Source organism: Zymoseptoria tritici, chromosome 2, assembly GCF_000219625.1.
Source record: "Zymoseptoria tritici IPO323 chromosome 2, whole genome shotgun sequence".
Lineage (NCBI taxonomy): Eukaryota > Fungi > Ascomycota > Dothideomycetes > Mycosphaerellales > Mycosphaerellaceae > Zymoseptoria > Zymoseptoria tritici.
The window spans coordinates 3,779,174-3,795,239 of record NC_018217.1 but is presented as its reverse complement, the minus strand read 5'-3'; the positions used below and the strand labels follow the sequence as shown (position 1 = coordinate 3,795,239).

Sequence of the window (16,066 nt, the reverse complement as noted above, 5' to 3'; positions counted from 1 at the left end):
TAGCTCCTAGCTCTCTTAGTTCTTAGATTAGCCTATTAGTAGTTCCTACTTAAGATTCCTAGAATAAGTAAGTATTCTTAGCCTTAATTAGATAGCGTCTATCTTAAGTTAGGTAATATATTCTTTTATTTCCTTTAAGGCGGCTATATATTTACTAAAGTAAGTAGGGCCTAAGCCTATATTTATAGATTAACTTAGGTAAGTAGGAGTATAGATAGTAACGTTAGCTCTTAGTAGAGTAGAAAGATTCGTTTAAGAATAAGTCTTAGAAAAGAGATAAGTAGGAATAGATAATACCGCCTCTATATTACTAGCTCGTTCCTTAATATAATTAAGTTCGCTAGTTAGGCTTAGATAGCTTTATTTATCCTCCTTCTTAAGCTCTTCTTCTTTAGTAACTATAGAGTTTAAGTTATAAAGGAAAGGAAGCTCTATAGTTTATTTAGCTTGGCTAGTAGCGGATATCTTATCTTAGTAGAATAGATTATTAAATTAAATTACTATTATTATTACTTCCGGTAACTTAAAGAGTTCTAACTTCCTTCTTATAGTTTCTTAAGTAGCTAGGTAGCCTCTAGCTATTATTATACTTAAATATAGTATACTTTAAGTTAAGAACTTAAGATAAAATAGGATTTATACTAAAGTTTAGATAGAAATTAGTAATTCGGAATATATAATACTATTATATAAGTTGTTATATTAAGGAGCCCTAGCTATAGAAAATCCGGTGCTTCTAGTTAGGTATATAGTCTAAGTAGAAGGTCCGGTATAATCTATAGTTCTAGGAAGGTCTTAAACTATAATCGTTTTAGGCTAGTTTAGCTAAAGAGGTAATAAATTAAGTATCCGGCTAGCTCTAACCCTTAAGTAGTAGAGCTAGCCGGTAAGACGGCTAAGGAGCTACCTTAAGTACTCTTAGCTACTAGATAATTAAAAAGTAGAAAAAGAGTAATACTAATTTATAAGGGCGGAGCCCTTATACTATATAGACTAACTAAAACGAGCAAGTTATATAATAGCCCTTAAGTAAAACAATGCCTAAGGCTTTTAAGGGTTTAAGTAAACCTAAACGGTTTTTAGTGTTTTTAAATACTAGGAATTTATTAAGAGTCTAAGGGGCTGCAACAGAGATAGTGCGGTAAATGTGCTTCGTACAAAGCACCCCACGAAATCTGTACGACACATGATCTCTATGCGGACCCCAAACCAGTCGCTGCAATCCCGCCGTCTCGCCATGATTCCCTCCATCTCGCCCTGTCGCCTTTCTCCGACACCATCTCGTTAATCCTAGGCTCATTCCAATCCTCGGGTCGTCGCTTTCTCCTCTCACCCGAAGCTGGCGACGAACTCCTGAAACTGCATTGTGCGAGCGTCCAAAGACCGCCGCAACGCTTCAAGACTACCCTTGAGTTCCGGCAGTCTCTGCGACGAGATCTGGTGTACTTCACGCCCCTCAGCTTCTGCGACTGCACGATCTGCGTCCGTCGCAATACCAAGCTCGATCAACGATGGAATCTCGACTTCGAGCCACTTCCGCTCCGCGTACAAACGCCCTTCGATTCGAAAGCTGAGGATCTGATCGCGCAGGTTGGTGATGCTTATGTCCTCCTCGAAGGGCTCTGTTGGTGCGCGGACCGCATGGTCGTCGTCCGAGACGACAAAGACTGGAACTTTCAAGTCCCGCCGCATTTTCTCGCAGATGTGCTCCGAGTGCTTCGTCGTACATCCCGGAGCGTTGCTGTATTGATCCGCACGGTCGTCAATGCTGTCCCGCTTTGTAACCACGACAGCAACGCGGTTGGGTCCATTGTCCTTCATCTGGCGGACACGACTGAATAGCGTGGAATCGCTCAGGGCGAAGTCGGCTTCCGTCACAAAAATGGCATACCAGACCTCCCGGGCAATCCGTGACAGTCCCGGGGCGTCCACGATGGAGATACCCTGCTTCATGAGAGGGGCGTGGAAATGAAACCGAATCATAGAGACCAGCGGCCACATTGACGAGCTCGCGCGGATGACATATGGTTCGAGCTTGCGTAAGAGATCGGCGAGGCCAGATCCATCGCGGCCTGCACCTCTTTGACGAAGTTGTGGCCGTAGCAGTCGCGCACGAGTTCGGTCAAGACGGCGCGCTGGTCCGTCGATGGAAAGAAAGAAACCTCGGCAAGGAACGGTGCGGTTTGATCTGGCTGCGCACCGCAGTACTCGTTGAGGATAAGGCTACCCTCCGCACGCGCGATCTCGCCAACCTGATAGAGCGAATTGATCGTGGCGCTTCTGCCGGAGCCCGTTCCACCAGCAACGTAAACGCCGATGCAGCCGCGCATTTGCTTCTCACACTCTTTCATGCGCCCGATGAGATCGTCCGTAGCATCGCCACCCTGCTTGGCGATCATTTCGATCATAGGCCAATATTGTTCATCCAGCTTTGCGCTGAAGTCGTGCCAGGGAGCACGCTTCAGGGTGCCGATGTTTCCTCGCTTCGTTGCCATGCTGTGACGTGGAGTTGCTGGCTGTCAATACCGCGCGGGTATATCGGATGGTGGATGTACTATTCAAGGCGATATAGCGTCGACAATTGGAATGCTGCAGAAGTAAAAGGTAGTTTCAATGTCGAAGTCGAAGGTTGCGCTGCTTAATCGTAACTGGTTTCGATCAGCAGGAAGAGAAGAGAGTGAATGGAAGTGAACTTGGGTGGGTCCTGAGGGTCACTCACCTACGAATAACGTAATTGGCAATGTAGCAGAGCCGCTCAATCAACGGACCGAGCACGAATATGGAGACGCTTCTTGTTGTAAGGAGGCTGACTGGCGCATACGATGAGGAGTCGGAGTGTGGATTTCAAAGTGACTGAAGAGAGGGAAGCTTGGAGACTTGTCGGTCCCGAGAAATATTACATACCGAGCTTCAAGTCAATACCGCTGGTCACAGCCAGGCATTAGCAGCACCCTGCCTTCTTGGCCGCGTTCCGATCCGGTCCTCCCAGTGTCACTGCACGCCCGCCTCCAGCTCCGGGTCCTTTGACACCGCTTCTTCGATCGTTCAGGTCGTATTTACCTGCTTCAATATTCTGTTCAATGAGGTCAGCATACACTTCCAGCCCTCAAAATAGAGGACACGTACCTGGTATATCCTCTCTGCAACCTCCAAGAACGCCCTCTCCACGTTCTCTCCACTCTTCGCTGAAGTCTCCACATACTGCATGACTTTGTTCTCTCTACACCACTCTTCCGCCTCCTCCCTTGTGACCTGCCTCTTGTTCGCAGCACTCTGATCGCCCGACACCGTTGACGAAGCTGCCAGATCCGATTTATTTCCCACGAGTACCACCACGATATCGTCCTCCGCTATTTGCCGTAGGTCGTGCAGCCATGCTGTTACGGATGCAAATGTGTTCCGCCGTGAGATATCAAAGACCAGCAATGCTCCTGAAGCTCCACGGAAGTACGATCTCGTTATCGACTTGTACGTCTCTTGCCCAGCGGTATCCCATAATGAAAGCTTCATGTGTTTCTGCTCCGGTGTTTTCGGTTTCGTCTGTGCCTTTGACTTTGCATCTTTGGCAGACTGTTGTGCGGGCACAGCGGCGGGTGTGTGTGAAGGGTTGTTGATGTTGTACTCGAGACTGGCAGGTGGCCCTACGGGAACGATTCGCGAGCCGAATTCAACGCCGATGGTCACGTCGTGGTGGGAGACAAAACGACCTTCGCAGAGCCGGATTGTCAGCTATGAAGAGCAGATACATCAGCGGACTGCTGAGCGGGACGACAAGGGCGGAGAGGGCGTACACTTGATTTGCCGCTGCCACTATCTCCCAAGCTCACGATCTTGCTGATGTAGTCGTAGGGTTGCGCCATGATGGCGGTGGAGGTTGCGTATTCGTGCGGCAGAGTTGCGAATCACAGTAGCAGCTGGTAATATGCGTCGGCGTGTATCAAGTCGGTAGTGTTATTCTCAGGTTGATGTCGAGACGCAAGACAAGGCACATGCAGTCGAACAAGGAACAAGCTGCCGCGGAGCCACCTCCGCCATTTGATCTCACCCTGACCGCTGACCACGAGCTGCAGCCCTCCGTCATCCCACCCCCTGCAACGTCCCCATCCGGTCTGGCCATGGACAAAAGCAAAGGTTTACACTCCACCGTCTCAATCCGTCTGGCCTATTGAGAGGCTATTCGCTAGGTTTTCATTCACTTACCAGACTATCCCTTGCGGGGACCGGGTCTCATTGCTCTTCCAAGGTTCACCAATAGCAAAGTCTACGTCCGGCATGCGCAGCGTCCCAAGGTCCACTGTGACTCGATACGCTGACTCTTCTCCTTCACGCCTTCCACCACATATATTATTGTGTCTTTGCTACGAAGATCTCTTCCTGTCCGATTTCTTTTGTCAAAGCAGTCTTCTCGCCAACACTCACTCTCCAATCCATTCAGGGCGTTCGCAACCATGGCCGCCGCCGCTGGAGCTGATGTCAGCGCTCTTGGACAGATCGTGCCTTCGAAGACCAAGCCGCCTACTGTCTGCGTATTGTATGTCTAGCTCTTTTGATGCCCTGTACGGACTGACTTCTCCTCCCAGCTGCGGCGCCTCGCCAGGAACCTCTCCAGCCCATCTCGCAGCCGCTCGCGAGCTCGCACACACCTTCCACAAACACGGCATTCGACTCGTATATGGCGGTGGCACCGTCGGAGTAATGGGAGAGATCGCGAAGACGCTCGTATCCCTCGCTGGGCCGGACGCAGTGCACGGCGTCATTCCTGAGGCTTTGTTGCAGTATGAACGCAGCAACCGAGAAGACGGACTGGGCGAAGAGAAAGTACAAAAGTTGATCGACGAGGATGTCTACGGCCGGTTCACAGTGGTGAAGGATATGTAAGAAACTGAAGGACAGAAGGCCTGTAACCGTCCGAGATTATCTCTCGGGCAATGTCAGCAGGTCTCAGTCTGTCCTTACACCATGTGTCCGAACTACTGCTGACCCTTCTGCCCTTCTACTTCAGGCACACACGTAAGCAGATGATGGCGCGAGAGGTCATCGAGTCCGGGCCAGGCGGCGGATTCGTGGCGTTGAGTGGAGGCTACGGAACATTGGAAGAGTTGATGGAGGTGGTGACGTGGAATCAGCTGGGTATACATGAGAGAGGAGTGGTGCTGTATAATGTGGAGGGATACTGGGACGGCATTCTGAAGTGGGTCAATACGGCTGTTGAGAGTGGCTTCGTTTCGGAGAGCAATCGGGGGATCATGGTGGAAGGCAAGACTGCGGAAGAGGTGGTGCAGAAATTGAGCGGATACCAGAAGACGGCTGGCAGATTCAAGCTGGAGTGGGGAGCGAGGTGATGAGATCAGGTCGTGCATTTGCATGCATGGGATACTGGCGAAGAGAGGCCAGAGGGAAGTCCTCCGCAATAGAGTAAGAATCTAGACGTAGAAAAATGGCTGACTTTCGCTACCATCCCAGGCCTACGGATCTCCTCCGCGCCGTCTTGCTTTTCCCAGCGCTGGACTCATTCCACACCTTATGTTGCTGACAAACAGAATGCTAACGTTGAGCTCCGGCGGCTTGGGGAGGGTGTACTCACAGTGAGTTCCTTCGCAGAGTGGAATACGAACCCCATGAGAAGAGGAACAACTGACAATACTTCTCATTAGCGAGTTTGACTCATTGACCGCTAGGCCCTGTGACTATCCATCATCACGATATCGTCTCGGTTCAGTTTATTCCGCGCTCACTTGCCTCACAGCCTCTCACTATCAGCTGCTGTCGTCGGAATCTTTTGATTGAGGACCGTGCGTTTTCGATGGCATATCAGTCTTGTTCTTTGGGCTCGAAAGCGAGACTAAAACATCTACCTCTCCGACCATTTGATCTTGGTCACCACCTTTGACACAACTCCTTTCCGAACAGCTTCAGATCCTTTCATCATGGCGACGCCAGAGACGATCCCTTTCCCAGCGAGCGAAGACCGAAAGCGTCGAGCTGAAGACCCGTCTGTCGACACCATCAGCACGAAGAAGGTGCGAGCGGACGACCACCAACAGGAGCAACGGTCCAATGCTGTGGTCCCGCCTCCGTCTGTCGACATTGTAAGCACGAAGAAAGTGCAACCGTACGATCATCAGCAAGAGCGATGGTTCAGTGCTGTGGCCTTGACGAAGGCGTGGGCGACGCTGGAAGACGGTCGACGCCGTATCTACGAACTGATCACGGAACCTTTCGAGCTTGCGAAGCATCGTGACCAATACACCGAGCGGCACGTGAAGTCCTGCAAGGATACTCTGCTGTACATCAAGCAGGAGAGCATCACGGTCGGCATCAGTGGCGGGTCCGTTGAAGGTAAGTAACGACGCTTGTTAATATTTGACATCTGCTTACCCTTTCCAAGACAGGGACTCGACGCTCAAGTCTCTCCTTCATCATTTTGAAGATCCGCTCAGGAAGCTTGGTGTCATCATGGTGGACGCTGCGGAACGTCAGGCCGCTGGACATCTTATTATCCTGACAGATGTCGCAGGCTCGAAAGACGACCCTGTGGTGTCCGAACAAGTGAAAGCTATGTGTGCTCTTGGAAACAAAAGAGTTGTGGTAGTGGTGCCACATCCCGACAAAGTCGACGGCGATGCTGGCCTAGCGCAGACACAAGACCAAGCGAACAAGATCCTGGAGCTCCTAGCCGAGTGTGCTCGGCTGCGGTCATTGGTAGATAATATCGACAACAGAATAGTGGGATATGAGGAGGCCGGCAACTTCGCTCAAGCTGGAAAAGACGGCCAGGAGAAGAGAAAGGCCGAAGTGCAGGCAAAGCTCGCCGACAACAAACTTGAGGCGTATCGCTTAGGCCTGCGAAATAAGCACAACGCAGCTGTGGTTGTGGAGAATCTTGCGAAGTCTTGCAAAGCTGCTGCGTTGGTACCTGTTCTCTACATCGCAAATGGGCCATACGCCGAACACCTGGCTGGCCATTCAACGAAGGCCAGTCCAATGCTGTCGGTCGAGCAAACGAACATCCCGAAGTTGCGCGGACTGATTGCCTCGTTTCCTAACGAAGTACTTCTGAAAGAAGCGCGCCTTCGTCAAAACACTGCTATTCCGGAGCTGTTCATGCGACTGCATTCATACGCCTCGGGAGAGGTCAGGGAGCGAAAACTGGACCTGGACGTACACTTGAAGTTCCCAGAGTCCCAGTCCGATCGATTGATTCAGCAGCACTTCGAACAGCTCGGAAGGAAGCTCCGAAGTGCCATCAATACAGCCGTTAAGGACAAAGTACAAGGCTGGGCGACCCAAGCTGGCATCCTCTGCACTAAATACGAGGCGCAAGTCAGCTCTGACGTGTTCCTTACGATCATGAAACGCCACGGTCGCCGCCCATCCAGTGGCGGCCGTCCTCCTATCGATATGAGCTCGGATCTGGTCGGGATTAGCTCATCGACCATGCAGCACATATTCGGCAGGCCCGTTGACCTTGTCGTCCACAAATTCGTCCGTTCTCTTACTCGAGACATCGACACATTGTCTGGCAACCTTGCCTCGAAATTACAGGGTACGTGCAGGAAGTCAACTTGAACCTGCACCAGTTAACACCATACTAGAGCATTCAGACACTTTCTCCGTCAACTTCGACGCATCGATACGAAGTCTGAATAGGGCCAAGACTCGATTCCAAATAAGCGTGGAGACCACGACCAGCAATATCCTTGGTGGGATGAAGTAAGATCTCAAAGCTTCTCTTTGATCATTGGCACGATGCTAATCTTGATCTAGAGAACTCGAAAGAAAGGCATGCGCGCCGGGAGAGGATACATACCTGCTCACTGCGATGGTTCCGATCTATGAGCAAGTATGGCAGCTTCAAGGTATGTTCTTCTTGGGCTAGTGGAACACTGCCGACTGACTTCGTCCCCAAAGTCAATGCCATCGATCCCGTGACCAAGGAGAAAACCAAGGAAAAAAACCGAGACCCGCGTCCGCCAGAAGGTTGGGCAAATGCACGCAAAGCCGCAATCAGAAAAGGCGTTGCCCAGGTCGACGGGGTGTGGGCTACGGTGCGCGGGCTCATGAACCAAGAACTGGAGACTCTGCTTTCGGAACAGATGACTGCACTGCAGAAGGAAATTTGCACGGCGTTTCAGGCTTTCCGTCGGGAGTTCGACACAACTTGCGCGGACAAGTTTGGCAGCTCACCAGCGGAACTGGAGTTGCAGCAAGCCTTGCTGGAGAACCTTGAAAAGGCTCGGGAACATTTGCTAGGCCCCATGCGGCGTGCCTTTGATGCGCTGGAGAAGGACCCCAAGTATAGATGACGGACAGACGAATCGGTGACCCGCAATGAGACGAAGCGAATCTGTAAGGATTGCTTCACGGCGGACAGACGCAAGTAGCGAAACATGCTGAAAGGTAGCGGCAACGAAGCGAGTCGCTTGTGGCATGGATTTAAGACTGCGAGCTGCGACGGCTCGAACTGATACCGGAGGAATGAGCTAACGGCGGGAGAGCGATACACGATGGCTTGCGTGAACCTCGAAGCAATGCAAGCCACGAGCGAAAAGCGACATGTCGTACATTGAAGCACGGCCAAAGCAAATGGTTTACGGCGGAAAAGCGAGGTTTGTTTCAGTAAGTATTGCTTTCGAGACTTTCAAATTCTGTCATGTCCAGCAGGCTTCTTTCACGTGAAAGACTATATAGTCACTCCGCGCGAATCCTAGTCCGAACACACAACGGAGCATTCACCTACAACCACGGCCCGCGGAACTCCGATCTTCCTTCCCGCTTTCGCTGAGCACAAACAAGGACTTTCAAGTTCTTCTCAACCTGAGACCTTTTTCCTACCTTCATCGTTCGGCAACCTTGATCGTCGCCCCTCCACATCGACCTTTTATACTTCACTACTAGACATTACATCGCACTATGACATATCACCTCTAACTCTTTGGCGCACTCAGCCACTCGGCAGATCTGCGCTCTCGCAGCACCGGAGCACAGCTCGCGCAGCGCTCCAGCAATTCAACTCACTCCGCACTCGCAGCCTCGTCGAGCTCAGCATGTCAGCGACTACAGAACGAATCACCATTGGTGTCGTGGGCAGGTCAGGGTCCGGCAAAAGTGCAACTCTGAATTCTGAATTCCAGGTCGGCGAGATCGCGCGATATGGTGGATCGGTTTCTTGCGTCACCTTCACCACCAATCTGTACTGCGGGAAGAGAACAGATCAGATCTCGCCGTTGCTTGCTGAAGTTTTCTTCTTCACAGAAGCCGATCGGTACAAAATGATTTCGAGATGGATCCACGACTACGATAGCGCCGCAGCTCCCGACCCTACGCAGAGAATGATGGCCACTGCCGCACAGCTGATGGTATGCCAAGCGCTGGAGACCATTTTCAAGGATCATCCGGAGTGCGAGGACTACCGCGCTGTTTATCGCTTCTTGGACGACGCCAAACCCGGCAACAACGGAGCTATTGGCGCGAAACTCGTGCAGTGGTCCAACGACTTGCTTGCGCGTACTATTGGAGCGAAAAAGACAATCACAGTCACTGGAGTCCACGCCACCGATCTGTTGACTCAGCTCAGGCCGTACGACTCCAAGATGCGCGAAGGTCCGTCTTTATGGCCGTTCGTCTCTTTGATCCGTTTTCATGTCGATAATCCACTCACGGCGAAAGGTATCCATTTCCTGGACACTCCTGGGCATATCGTGTCGGATTTCACGCGCCAGTATAACGCAGCAAGATACCGTGAGTAGGTCACGCATGCTATGATTACGACAAACACCTGTGGGGCTCTTTCGGATTGGACTGTGAATCAGGAAGGTCTGAGGATGCGACATCTGGGCAAAGATCGAGTCGTTGTCGTAGTGACGAAGACGGACATCATCGGCGATCATTCCATGTCGGGCAGCCTGCGTGACGAAGCTCTTGCCCGCAAATTCAAAGACCGCTTAACGCAGCTGGAGGCTGAAGATAAGTCTGTTGACATCGACATGGAGGATGCCCTTGAGGCGGGTATTCAGTCAGGTGACTTGAGCAACTATTTTGCCCCGAGAACTCGACACACAGAGTTGAAGACTATGGTTCGGTGCGCCACAGCCCAAGAGAAGGTGCACCGTATCAAAATGCGCGGCGAGATAATCTTCAATGCGCTACAACCGGACTTGTTTGGTTACACGGAGTCTCCCGTTCCAGTCTGTTCAGTCTCGGACTCCGAGTACGCAAAGCATGTCGACGGCTACGAGGCGACATATGACAAAGAACCATTCATGTCATTGGAGGAGACGGATATTCCTAATCTGCGGCGGCTGATCGGCACCTTTGTATAGGAGAGCTGGAGGACAAAGACGCAAGTGAGCCGGCTGGAGGTGTCTTGCTGACTCCGGAGAAGCGTATGCAAGCTGAGGGCGTGCTTACGATGCGATATGGGAGCACTTTCCATTGAATTTCGGCGTATGGACGAGTAGTACATTGTAACGAAGCCTGTTGGGGCAAACGGAAGCGCAGCGAACTGTTCGTGGGTAGGAAAGCGGCGCTCGAGACGATGTTAAGCTGGAATAGAGCGGACCATGCGGTATGCTCTGGTTTATGCGCTCCCAAAATCTCCCAGCAGGTTGAACAAAAGGCGCAGGTGACGGCAAAAGACTACGAGACGACATGATCCGTATCAAGGTTGAAGTAAATGTTCTCGCGGCGAAAAGCGAGATTGCGCTCATCGGCGTCAGGTCTCGAACTGTGCTCATTAAGAATTGTAAGCTACCAGAGTCCAACTTTCTCGAGTCTTCCCGGATGCGCAGATCGATGTGTGCACGAGTGCTAATACCTTACGTCTGCCTATTCGATCGCACCTGTCCGTACTCGCGCGCCACACGAAGCTCACTTCACTTCATTTCCTTCTGTACTTTTCATCCGAACACAACGCCACAAAGAAAGACGTCCGAAAGCGATTGCGATTCAATTACCGCCATGGCCCCGTCTCTCATCTCAGCAAAGCTGCTCAAGCGCCTCGAACTACACGATAGCGATTTGGATGGATACATGGATAGCAAACAAGTCATCCGCGAAGGCCTAGACCTCCTCGTCCCAGAGACAGCTCCTGAGTACCGGGCCGCTCTTTTTGATTTTGCCGAGATCACCATCGAGGGAGCAGCCGAATAGTCGCTGAATAAACAGAACAAAAAGGAGCTGGAGGAAGCGAGGTCTGCCTTGGCTATCGAACAGATTGATCTCGCTAACGGACAGCGTGAACTCTGGGAAGCACAGCAAGATCTGACCACGGGAGAGCGCGACGTCGCGGAACGAGAGAAGATGGTTGCTAAGAAGGAGAGAGATCTTGCGAAAGCGCAGAAGGGGTGGCACGAAATGGAAGCGAAGCGAATGCAGTCACAGCTCAGGGATCAGAGCGATGCTCTGAAGAGGCTCGCGCAAGCCGTCGGCCAAAACACCTCGGCCGTCGACCAGCTGTCAAAATCTCTCGGATCGACCTCGACGTCCCCTGAGAACGAGAGAAGAAGGTCCACTTACCACGACACAGCGAATCAAAGCGTTCGATTCAGCTAAAGGGGTTCGCGTTACAAAGATCCTGCTTCGCTTTCAAGACGCCAATGGGCACCGAGGGCAATGGTCAGTTTGAGATGCGAATTCAGGACGTGGCTAAAGTGTAAGGTGGAAGAGCTTGCGGATGTAATAGGGTTTCTCCAGACAAAAATCAAAATGAAATGCTACGGTCTATGAGTGCACGCATCAGACAACAAAGAAACGAACAGGTCCAGCCACACATCCTCATCCGCCTCATCTTCCATCCACATAGACAAGCCTGCCGGAAAGGTCCGACGCTTCGCGATCGCCGTACTCTGGTGCCTTCCCTGATCCCCTCGCCCGGACCGAGTCTTCTCAGGGGTAGTGCACACACCACCACTCGCCTTGTCTCCCTCCCGGAGTGCATTGAGAGGGGTTTCCACCCCCAGGTACCGGGCCCGTCTGGTCGCGCGGTTGGAAAAAGATTTCGCCCAATGTGGCCGTGGCGCATTTCGGATGTTTGCGGATCCTTCCATCGCACTGGAGAGTGTGTCAGATATGCACGCGAAATGGCGGAGAGGAGTCTTACGCAGGCGGGAATTCCAACAGCGCATCTGCCTTGACTTGGATCGTAGTTGGAGACGCAGCATATGTCGTCTGCCATGACATGATCTGCGATTGCGAAAAGAGCTGCGATGAGAGTGGCGGCCTTCATGTTGGAATGGGGTGGGATTGGCAAAGAGAGCAGAGGTAGGATGGACGGTCGGTATGGATGTTGGACTGGTGATAGACTTGGAATGGAGTTGACAACAAGCACGGAGGTCAGATCTGCTGGTCAAGATGGGTGTTGGTCGAGTGATGGACTTGGATGAATCAGTGCAACGAAGAGGAAGAGTCCTGCCTTTTGAATGCGTTCCCTCGAGCGGTCGAGCGGGTCCTCCTTGCGACTGACGCTGGTAACGACACCGACGAGCACGCTGGCCGTGGATGACCTTGCTGTCGCCCTAAGTCAACGAGAAAACTCTAGTTCAGATACAAGATCCGATGGACATTGGTGGGAGCTTTTCGGAGTCAGCACATGGTGTCTCAGGAGCTCGCGGGCACGATTCCAGAATATCGGTCTTGTGATGAGGTAGTATCTCGTGGGGGACCATCATAGTACGTCTTGGTGGCGTGCAGGTGCGATGCCAGTATGTTGGTCTTGTAGTAGCGTCGAGATACTCTCATTATTGTCCGCGGCGGGTTTATGTCGAGGAAGACTGAGAATCCATCTTCTGATTGGACGGGGACAAGTTCGGAGCAAGACGTTACGACTTGCCCCTTCGACACGCCCCCTGTAGATTCCGGAGCAATTCAGAATGCGAGATCTCGCGCTTGTCATTAGCAGAATCTCGATAGCGAATAGCGAGTTCAGGCGAGACCACGGAGTGAGCTCCACCCCCCGGGGTCTGCCCCTTAGGGTGACCAAGTGCTCGAGCACTTCGAGAAGCTTGCAAAGCTTGTGGTCATTTCTCCGGATCGCTGGTCTCCACGTGGGGTCGCTAATCAACAATAAGCAAGACATTGCACTTGGGCTAACCGCGAGGCGCAATGGTGACACATCGGAAGAGTCGGCTTCGGATCCGGCGTGAGTGCAAAAGCCTGTTCAGCAAGGGAGCAGACCACGGGCATGAGTTCGCATCGGCAGTCGCAGCCGTAGCCCTATAGCGTGTATAGACCAGGATCCGGACTTCACCTGTTGATGCCACAGTCGTCAACCTACGTGTGTCGAGAGGAATGGGACTCAACTCGCCCACGGCGCTGTCGAGAACAAGACTACATTCCGTACTGCCTTCATAGCCCGATAATCGTGACCGATCATGTACAAAGATTCCACTATGCTCCGGGTTGATCCTTGTTGTTTGCTCAGAGGCGGCGTTGGACGATCTCGTCTCGTCACACCTTAGTGAGTTTCCAAGGAGCGCCCTAGGAGATCTCGTCTCGTGACTCTCGTGTTATCTTGACCTCATCTTGTGACTCTTGACCTACCCTGACTGTGGTTAGAGCAACTCGTTGCAAGACGCCGTCTCATCTCATCTTTGGAATTGTCCGAGCCCGCTCGTCGTAAGGCAAGACATTGTCTCATCTCCGACTTTGTACGAAGTCGAGCATTACGCGGCTCGTACAGCGTTTCCCGCCGAAGCTCGAGTATATCGCTCATACAACGAACATTGGAGCGACGCCAACGGTCATCTCAGTCACTCGGCGCATTCTTTGCCTAGTATCACCGCGAATGTTCCAATCCAATACATCGGCGATGAGGCATTTGGACAGGAACTACAGGAAACGGTGTCGGATGATTGGAAGAGACCATTCGACCTTGGTGGTTCTGCCGTGGAGACGCCTCACGTCCTCACGAACGAGCAACTGAATGGAGAGGGAAAGAACAGATAAATACCTTCGATGTATTCGCTCAAACGGATCTTTTACTCGACATCTCAATCATCAACTCTCAACATCAGCTTCAGTACAATCATCCACACTCAAGACCGCAATCACCAATCACAACCAACAATTCTCATCTACAATCCCTCAATTCCAACAGCAACAATGCAATTCTTCTACACCGTCGCAGCGGCCCTCTTCATGGCCAGCTCCGTCTCCGCCGGCCTGGACTGCTGGGGATACTGCCAGTGCTTGCACAACGACGGCAGCCATTGCTGCGTCGACACCACCTATGGAGCAGCTGCCAACGGTGGCACCGCGACCAAGTCCGGGGAGGACTGCGAGGCCCGCTGCGGGACCCGCCAAGTTTATGGCAAAGACGGCAAACCCGTAGGCTGCGGCAGCAGCAAGTGGAGCTGCGTGTCTGGCTGGAACGGACAATTCCGCACTGCTTGTGTTCCAGAATGGGTTCAGCCCACCAAGAGGGAGCTCGGACAGGAGGAGCCTCGAAGCATTGAGGCCAAGCCTATGGGTCAGGCCTGGCCTAAGGTCGAGTAAATGGGCGAGACGGTCGTCCAAAACCTGGCCGAATCTGTGCGATCGATCCCGACGTCGAACTGGAGAACGAAGAAAGGGACGATATGGCGCGACGCATTGAGCTGGGGGCCTTCCCTCTTCAGCTCAGTCTCAAGGGTTTTGGATTGCGAACTCGCGATGGTTTGGTTGTGCTTTTGCTGAGAAGACATGCACTGGAGGAATATTTCATTTGTGAATTGATGGGCAGGAAGTAAGCAGGGCGTGAGATTTAAGAGGTTGCTGAGGTACGACGGGGCTGGTGGTGGTTGGCAGATAGCAACGGAATTGCATGCTTCTTCTCCTTGATTTCGGTACTTCTCGTGACTGACAGGTTTGATCGTGCCCTTGAGACTGCGGCTTCATTGCCGCCCAAAATACCTGCGTGGCCGCGCTCAAATTTTGCTGGCACCCTCAGCTGCTTAGAGTGTGCACTTTGGGCAGGGCGACAGCAAAGTGGGTACTGGACAGCAAAGCTGTACCACACTGCGTGGGTATACCTCACCTGCACCCTCACTAGTCGTAACCTTACTTCCTCGGCTCGCGGGCTTCCCCCCTGGAGGGGCATGGACTGTGCCAATGGGATCGTCGGTTCGCCTGTGATCGGAGAATCGAAGCGGGAAGTGCAAAGCTAGATGAACAGGTAGCCACCCCTCTTCTCGCTTCTTCTTCGAGGCTTCGACTGTGCCAGCATGACCGGTGCTGTGTGTATGATCCGTGAGCCATTTTCAGAGATTCTGCACAGCAGTAGGAGTGGCTCGACGCTTTAGGTATGACGAAGGCTGCAAATCGAGAGCTGACTTCAGGAGCCTACTTCACTAGAATCCTCACACAATGGTCGGACGAAGTCTCACCCTGCAGTAGAGGCGATCCATTGGACGTGCTCGGTGCTTACGGGTCGCATACTTGCGCCCTCGTTTGCATCACACATTCTTCCTCCATCTCTTTCACGGCAGTATCCCGGTCACCCTCGACGCCATCCTCCTGCCAATCGGCCCGTGCTATGCGATATCTCCCTTGTCAGCCGGTTCAGCTCTGCTCGCGAACATTGAATAGCAGGCCGGGCGAATGTGAATGCTGCACGCCGGAACGGGGACCATGCGGAGATGTGGCGAGAGCTGGATGGAGCTGGAGGGAACTCGACGAGTTGTATAGATTGCGTCTCATGTTCAATTCAGAGGCCGTAGAATATTGATATCGGCCGAGTCTAAACTCGGTCCATGGCCGGCGTTTGACGGCAGTGACTGCTTTAGCCTCCAAGACTCCCTGGCGTGGAGGGACGTACAGCCCTGCTGGGGCATACAAAACGTGGCATATAGGAAGTATTGCTCACGCCGAATACTCCATCGTCGACCTCTTTGGGCAGCCTGCAGGTTTAGACTGTTTCTCGGGCTGCATTGGCTCGGAAAAAGTCGGTATCGCCACCATTGGGCGAGCGGACACTCTCCTAGCGCGGTGATGATGGGATAAGAGCTCACGTCGCCAGTCGAATGAGTGTGCATCTCCGAGAGGAAACACATTGGCACATCCAGATGTATGACGTGCTTCTGCAATTACT

The 16,066-nt window shown here is 52.3% G+C and overlaps 5 protein-coding genes across 5 annotated transcripts; 4 read left to right on the top strand and 1 right to left on the bottom strand.

The window, feature by feature from the left end:
* Nucleotides 1-2,941: 2,941 nt before the first annotated feature.
* On the bottom strand, nucleotides 2,942-3,949 carry MYCGRDRAFT_99354 (uncharacterized protein; the record flags this gene model as incomplete). Its single annotated transcript, XM_003855176.1, has 3 exons — nucleotides 2,942-3,073; nucleotides 3,127-3,729; nucleotides 3,792-3,949. The coding sequence occupies 3 exons, from the start codon at nucleotides 3,858-3,860 to the stop codon at nucleotides 2,942-2,944; spliced, it is 804 nt and encodes a 267-aa protein (XP_003855224.1).
* A 256-nt stretch (nucleotides 3,950-4,205) lies between these two features.
* MYCGRDRAFT_103520 (uncharacterized protein) lies at nucleotides 4,206-5,203 on the top strand (the record flags this gene model as incomplete). Its single annotated transcript, XM_003855178.1, has 3 exons — nucleotides 4,206-4,531; nucleotides 4,581-4,874; nucleotides 5,003-5,203. Coding segments are annotated over 3 exons (576 nt in total), but the record flags the coding sequence as incomplete, so codon positions are not given.
* A 724-nt stretch (nucleotides 5,204-5,927) lies between these two features.
* On the top strand, nucleotides 5,928-8,306 carry MYCGRDRAFT_91287 (uncharacterized protein; the record flags this gene model as incomplete). The annotated part of the gene is made up of 5 exons (XM_003855179.1): nucleotides 5,928-6,339; nucleotides 6,389-7,546; nucleotides 7,605-7,713; nucleotides 7,768-7,859; nucleotides 7,912-8,306. 5 exons carry the CDS (start codon nucleotides 5,928-5,930, stop codon nucleotides 8,304-8,306), a joined length of 2,166 nt encoding a protein of 721 aa, XP_003855227.1.
* A 741-nt stretch (nucleotides 8,307-9,047) lies between these two features.
* On the top strand, nucleotides 9,048-10,322 carry MYCGRDRAFT_91286 (uncharacterized protein; the record flags this gene model as incomplete). Its single annotated transcript, XM_003855180.1, has 2 exons — nucleotides 9,048-9,741; nucleotides 9,817-10,322. The coding sequence occupies 2 exons, from the start codon at nucleotides 9,048-9,050 to the stop codon at nucleotides 10,320-10,322; spliced, it is 1,200 nt and encodes a 399-aa protein (XP_003855228.1).
* Nucleotides 10,323-14,100: 3,778 nt separating this feature from the next.
* Nucleotides 14,101-14,493, top strand: MYCGRDRAFT_91285 (uncharacterized protein; the record flags this gene model as incomplete). Its single annotated transcript, XM_003855181.1, has 1 exon — nucleotides 14,101-14,493. The coding sequence occupies one exon, from the start codon at nucleotides 14,101-14,103 to the stop codon at nucleotides 14,491-14,493; it is 393 nt and encodes a 130-aa protein (XP_003855229.1).
* Between the last annotated feature and the right edge of the window lie 1,573 nt (nucleotides 14,494-16,066).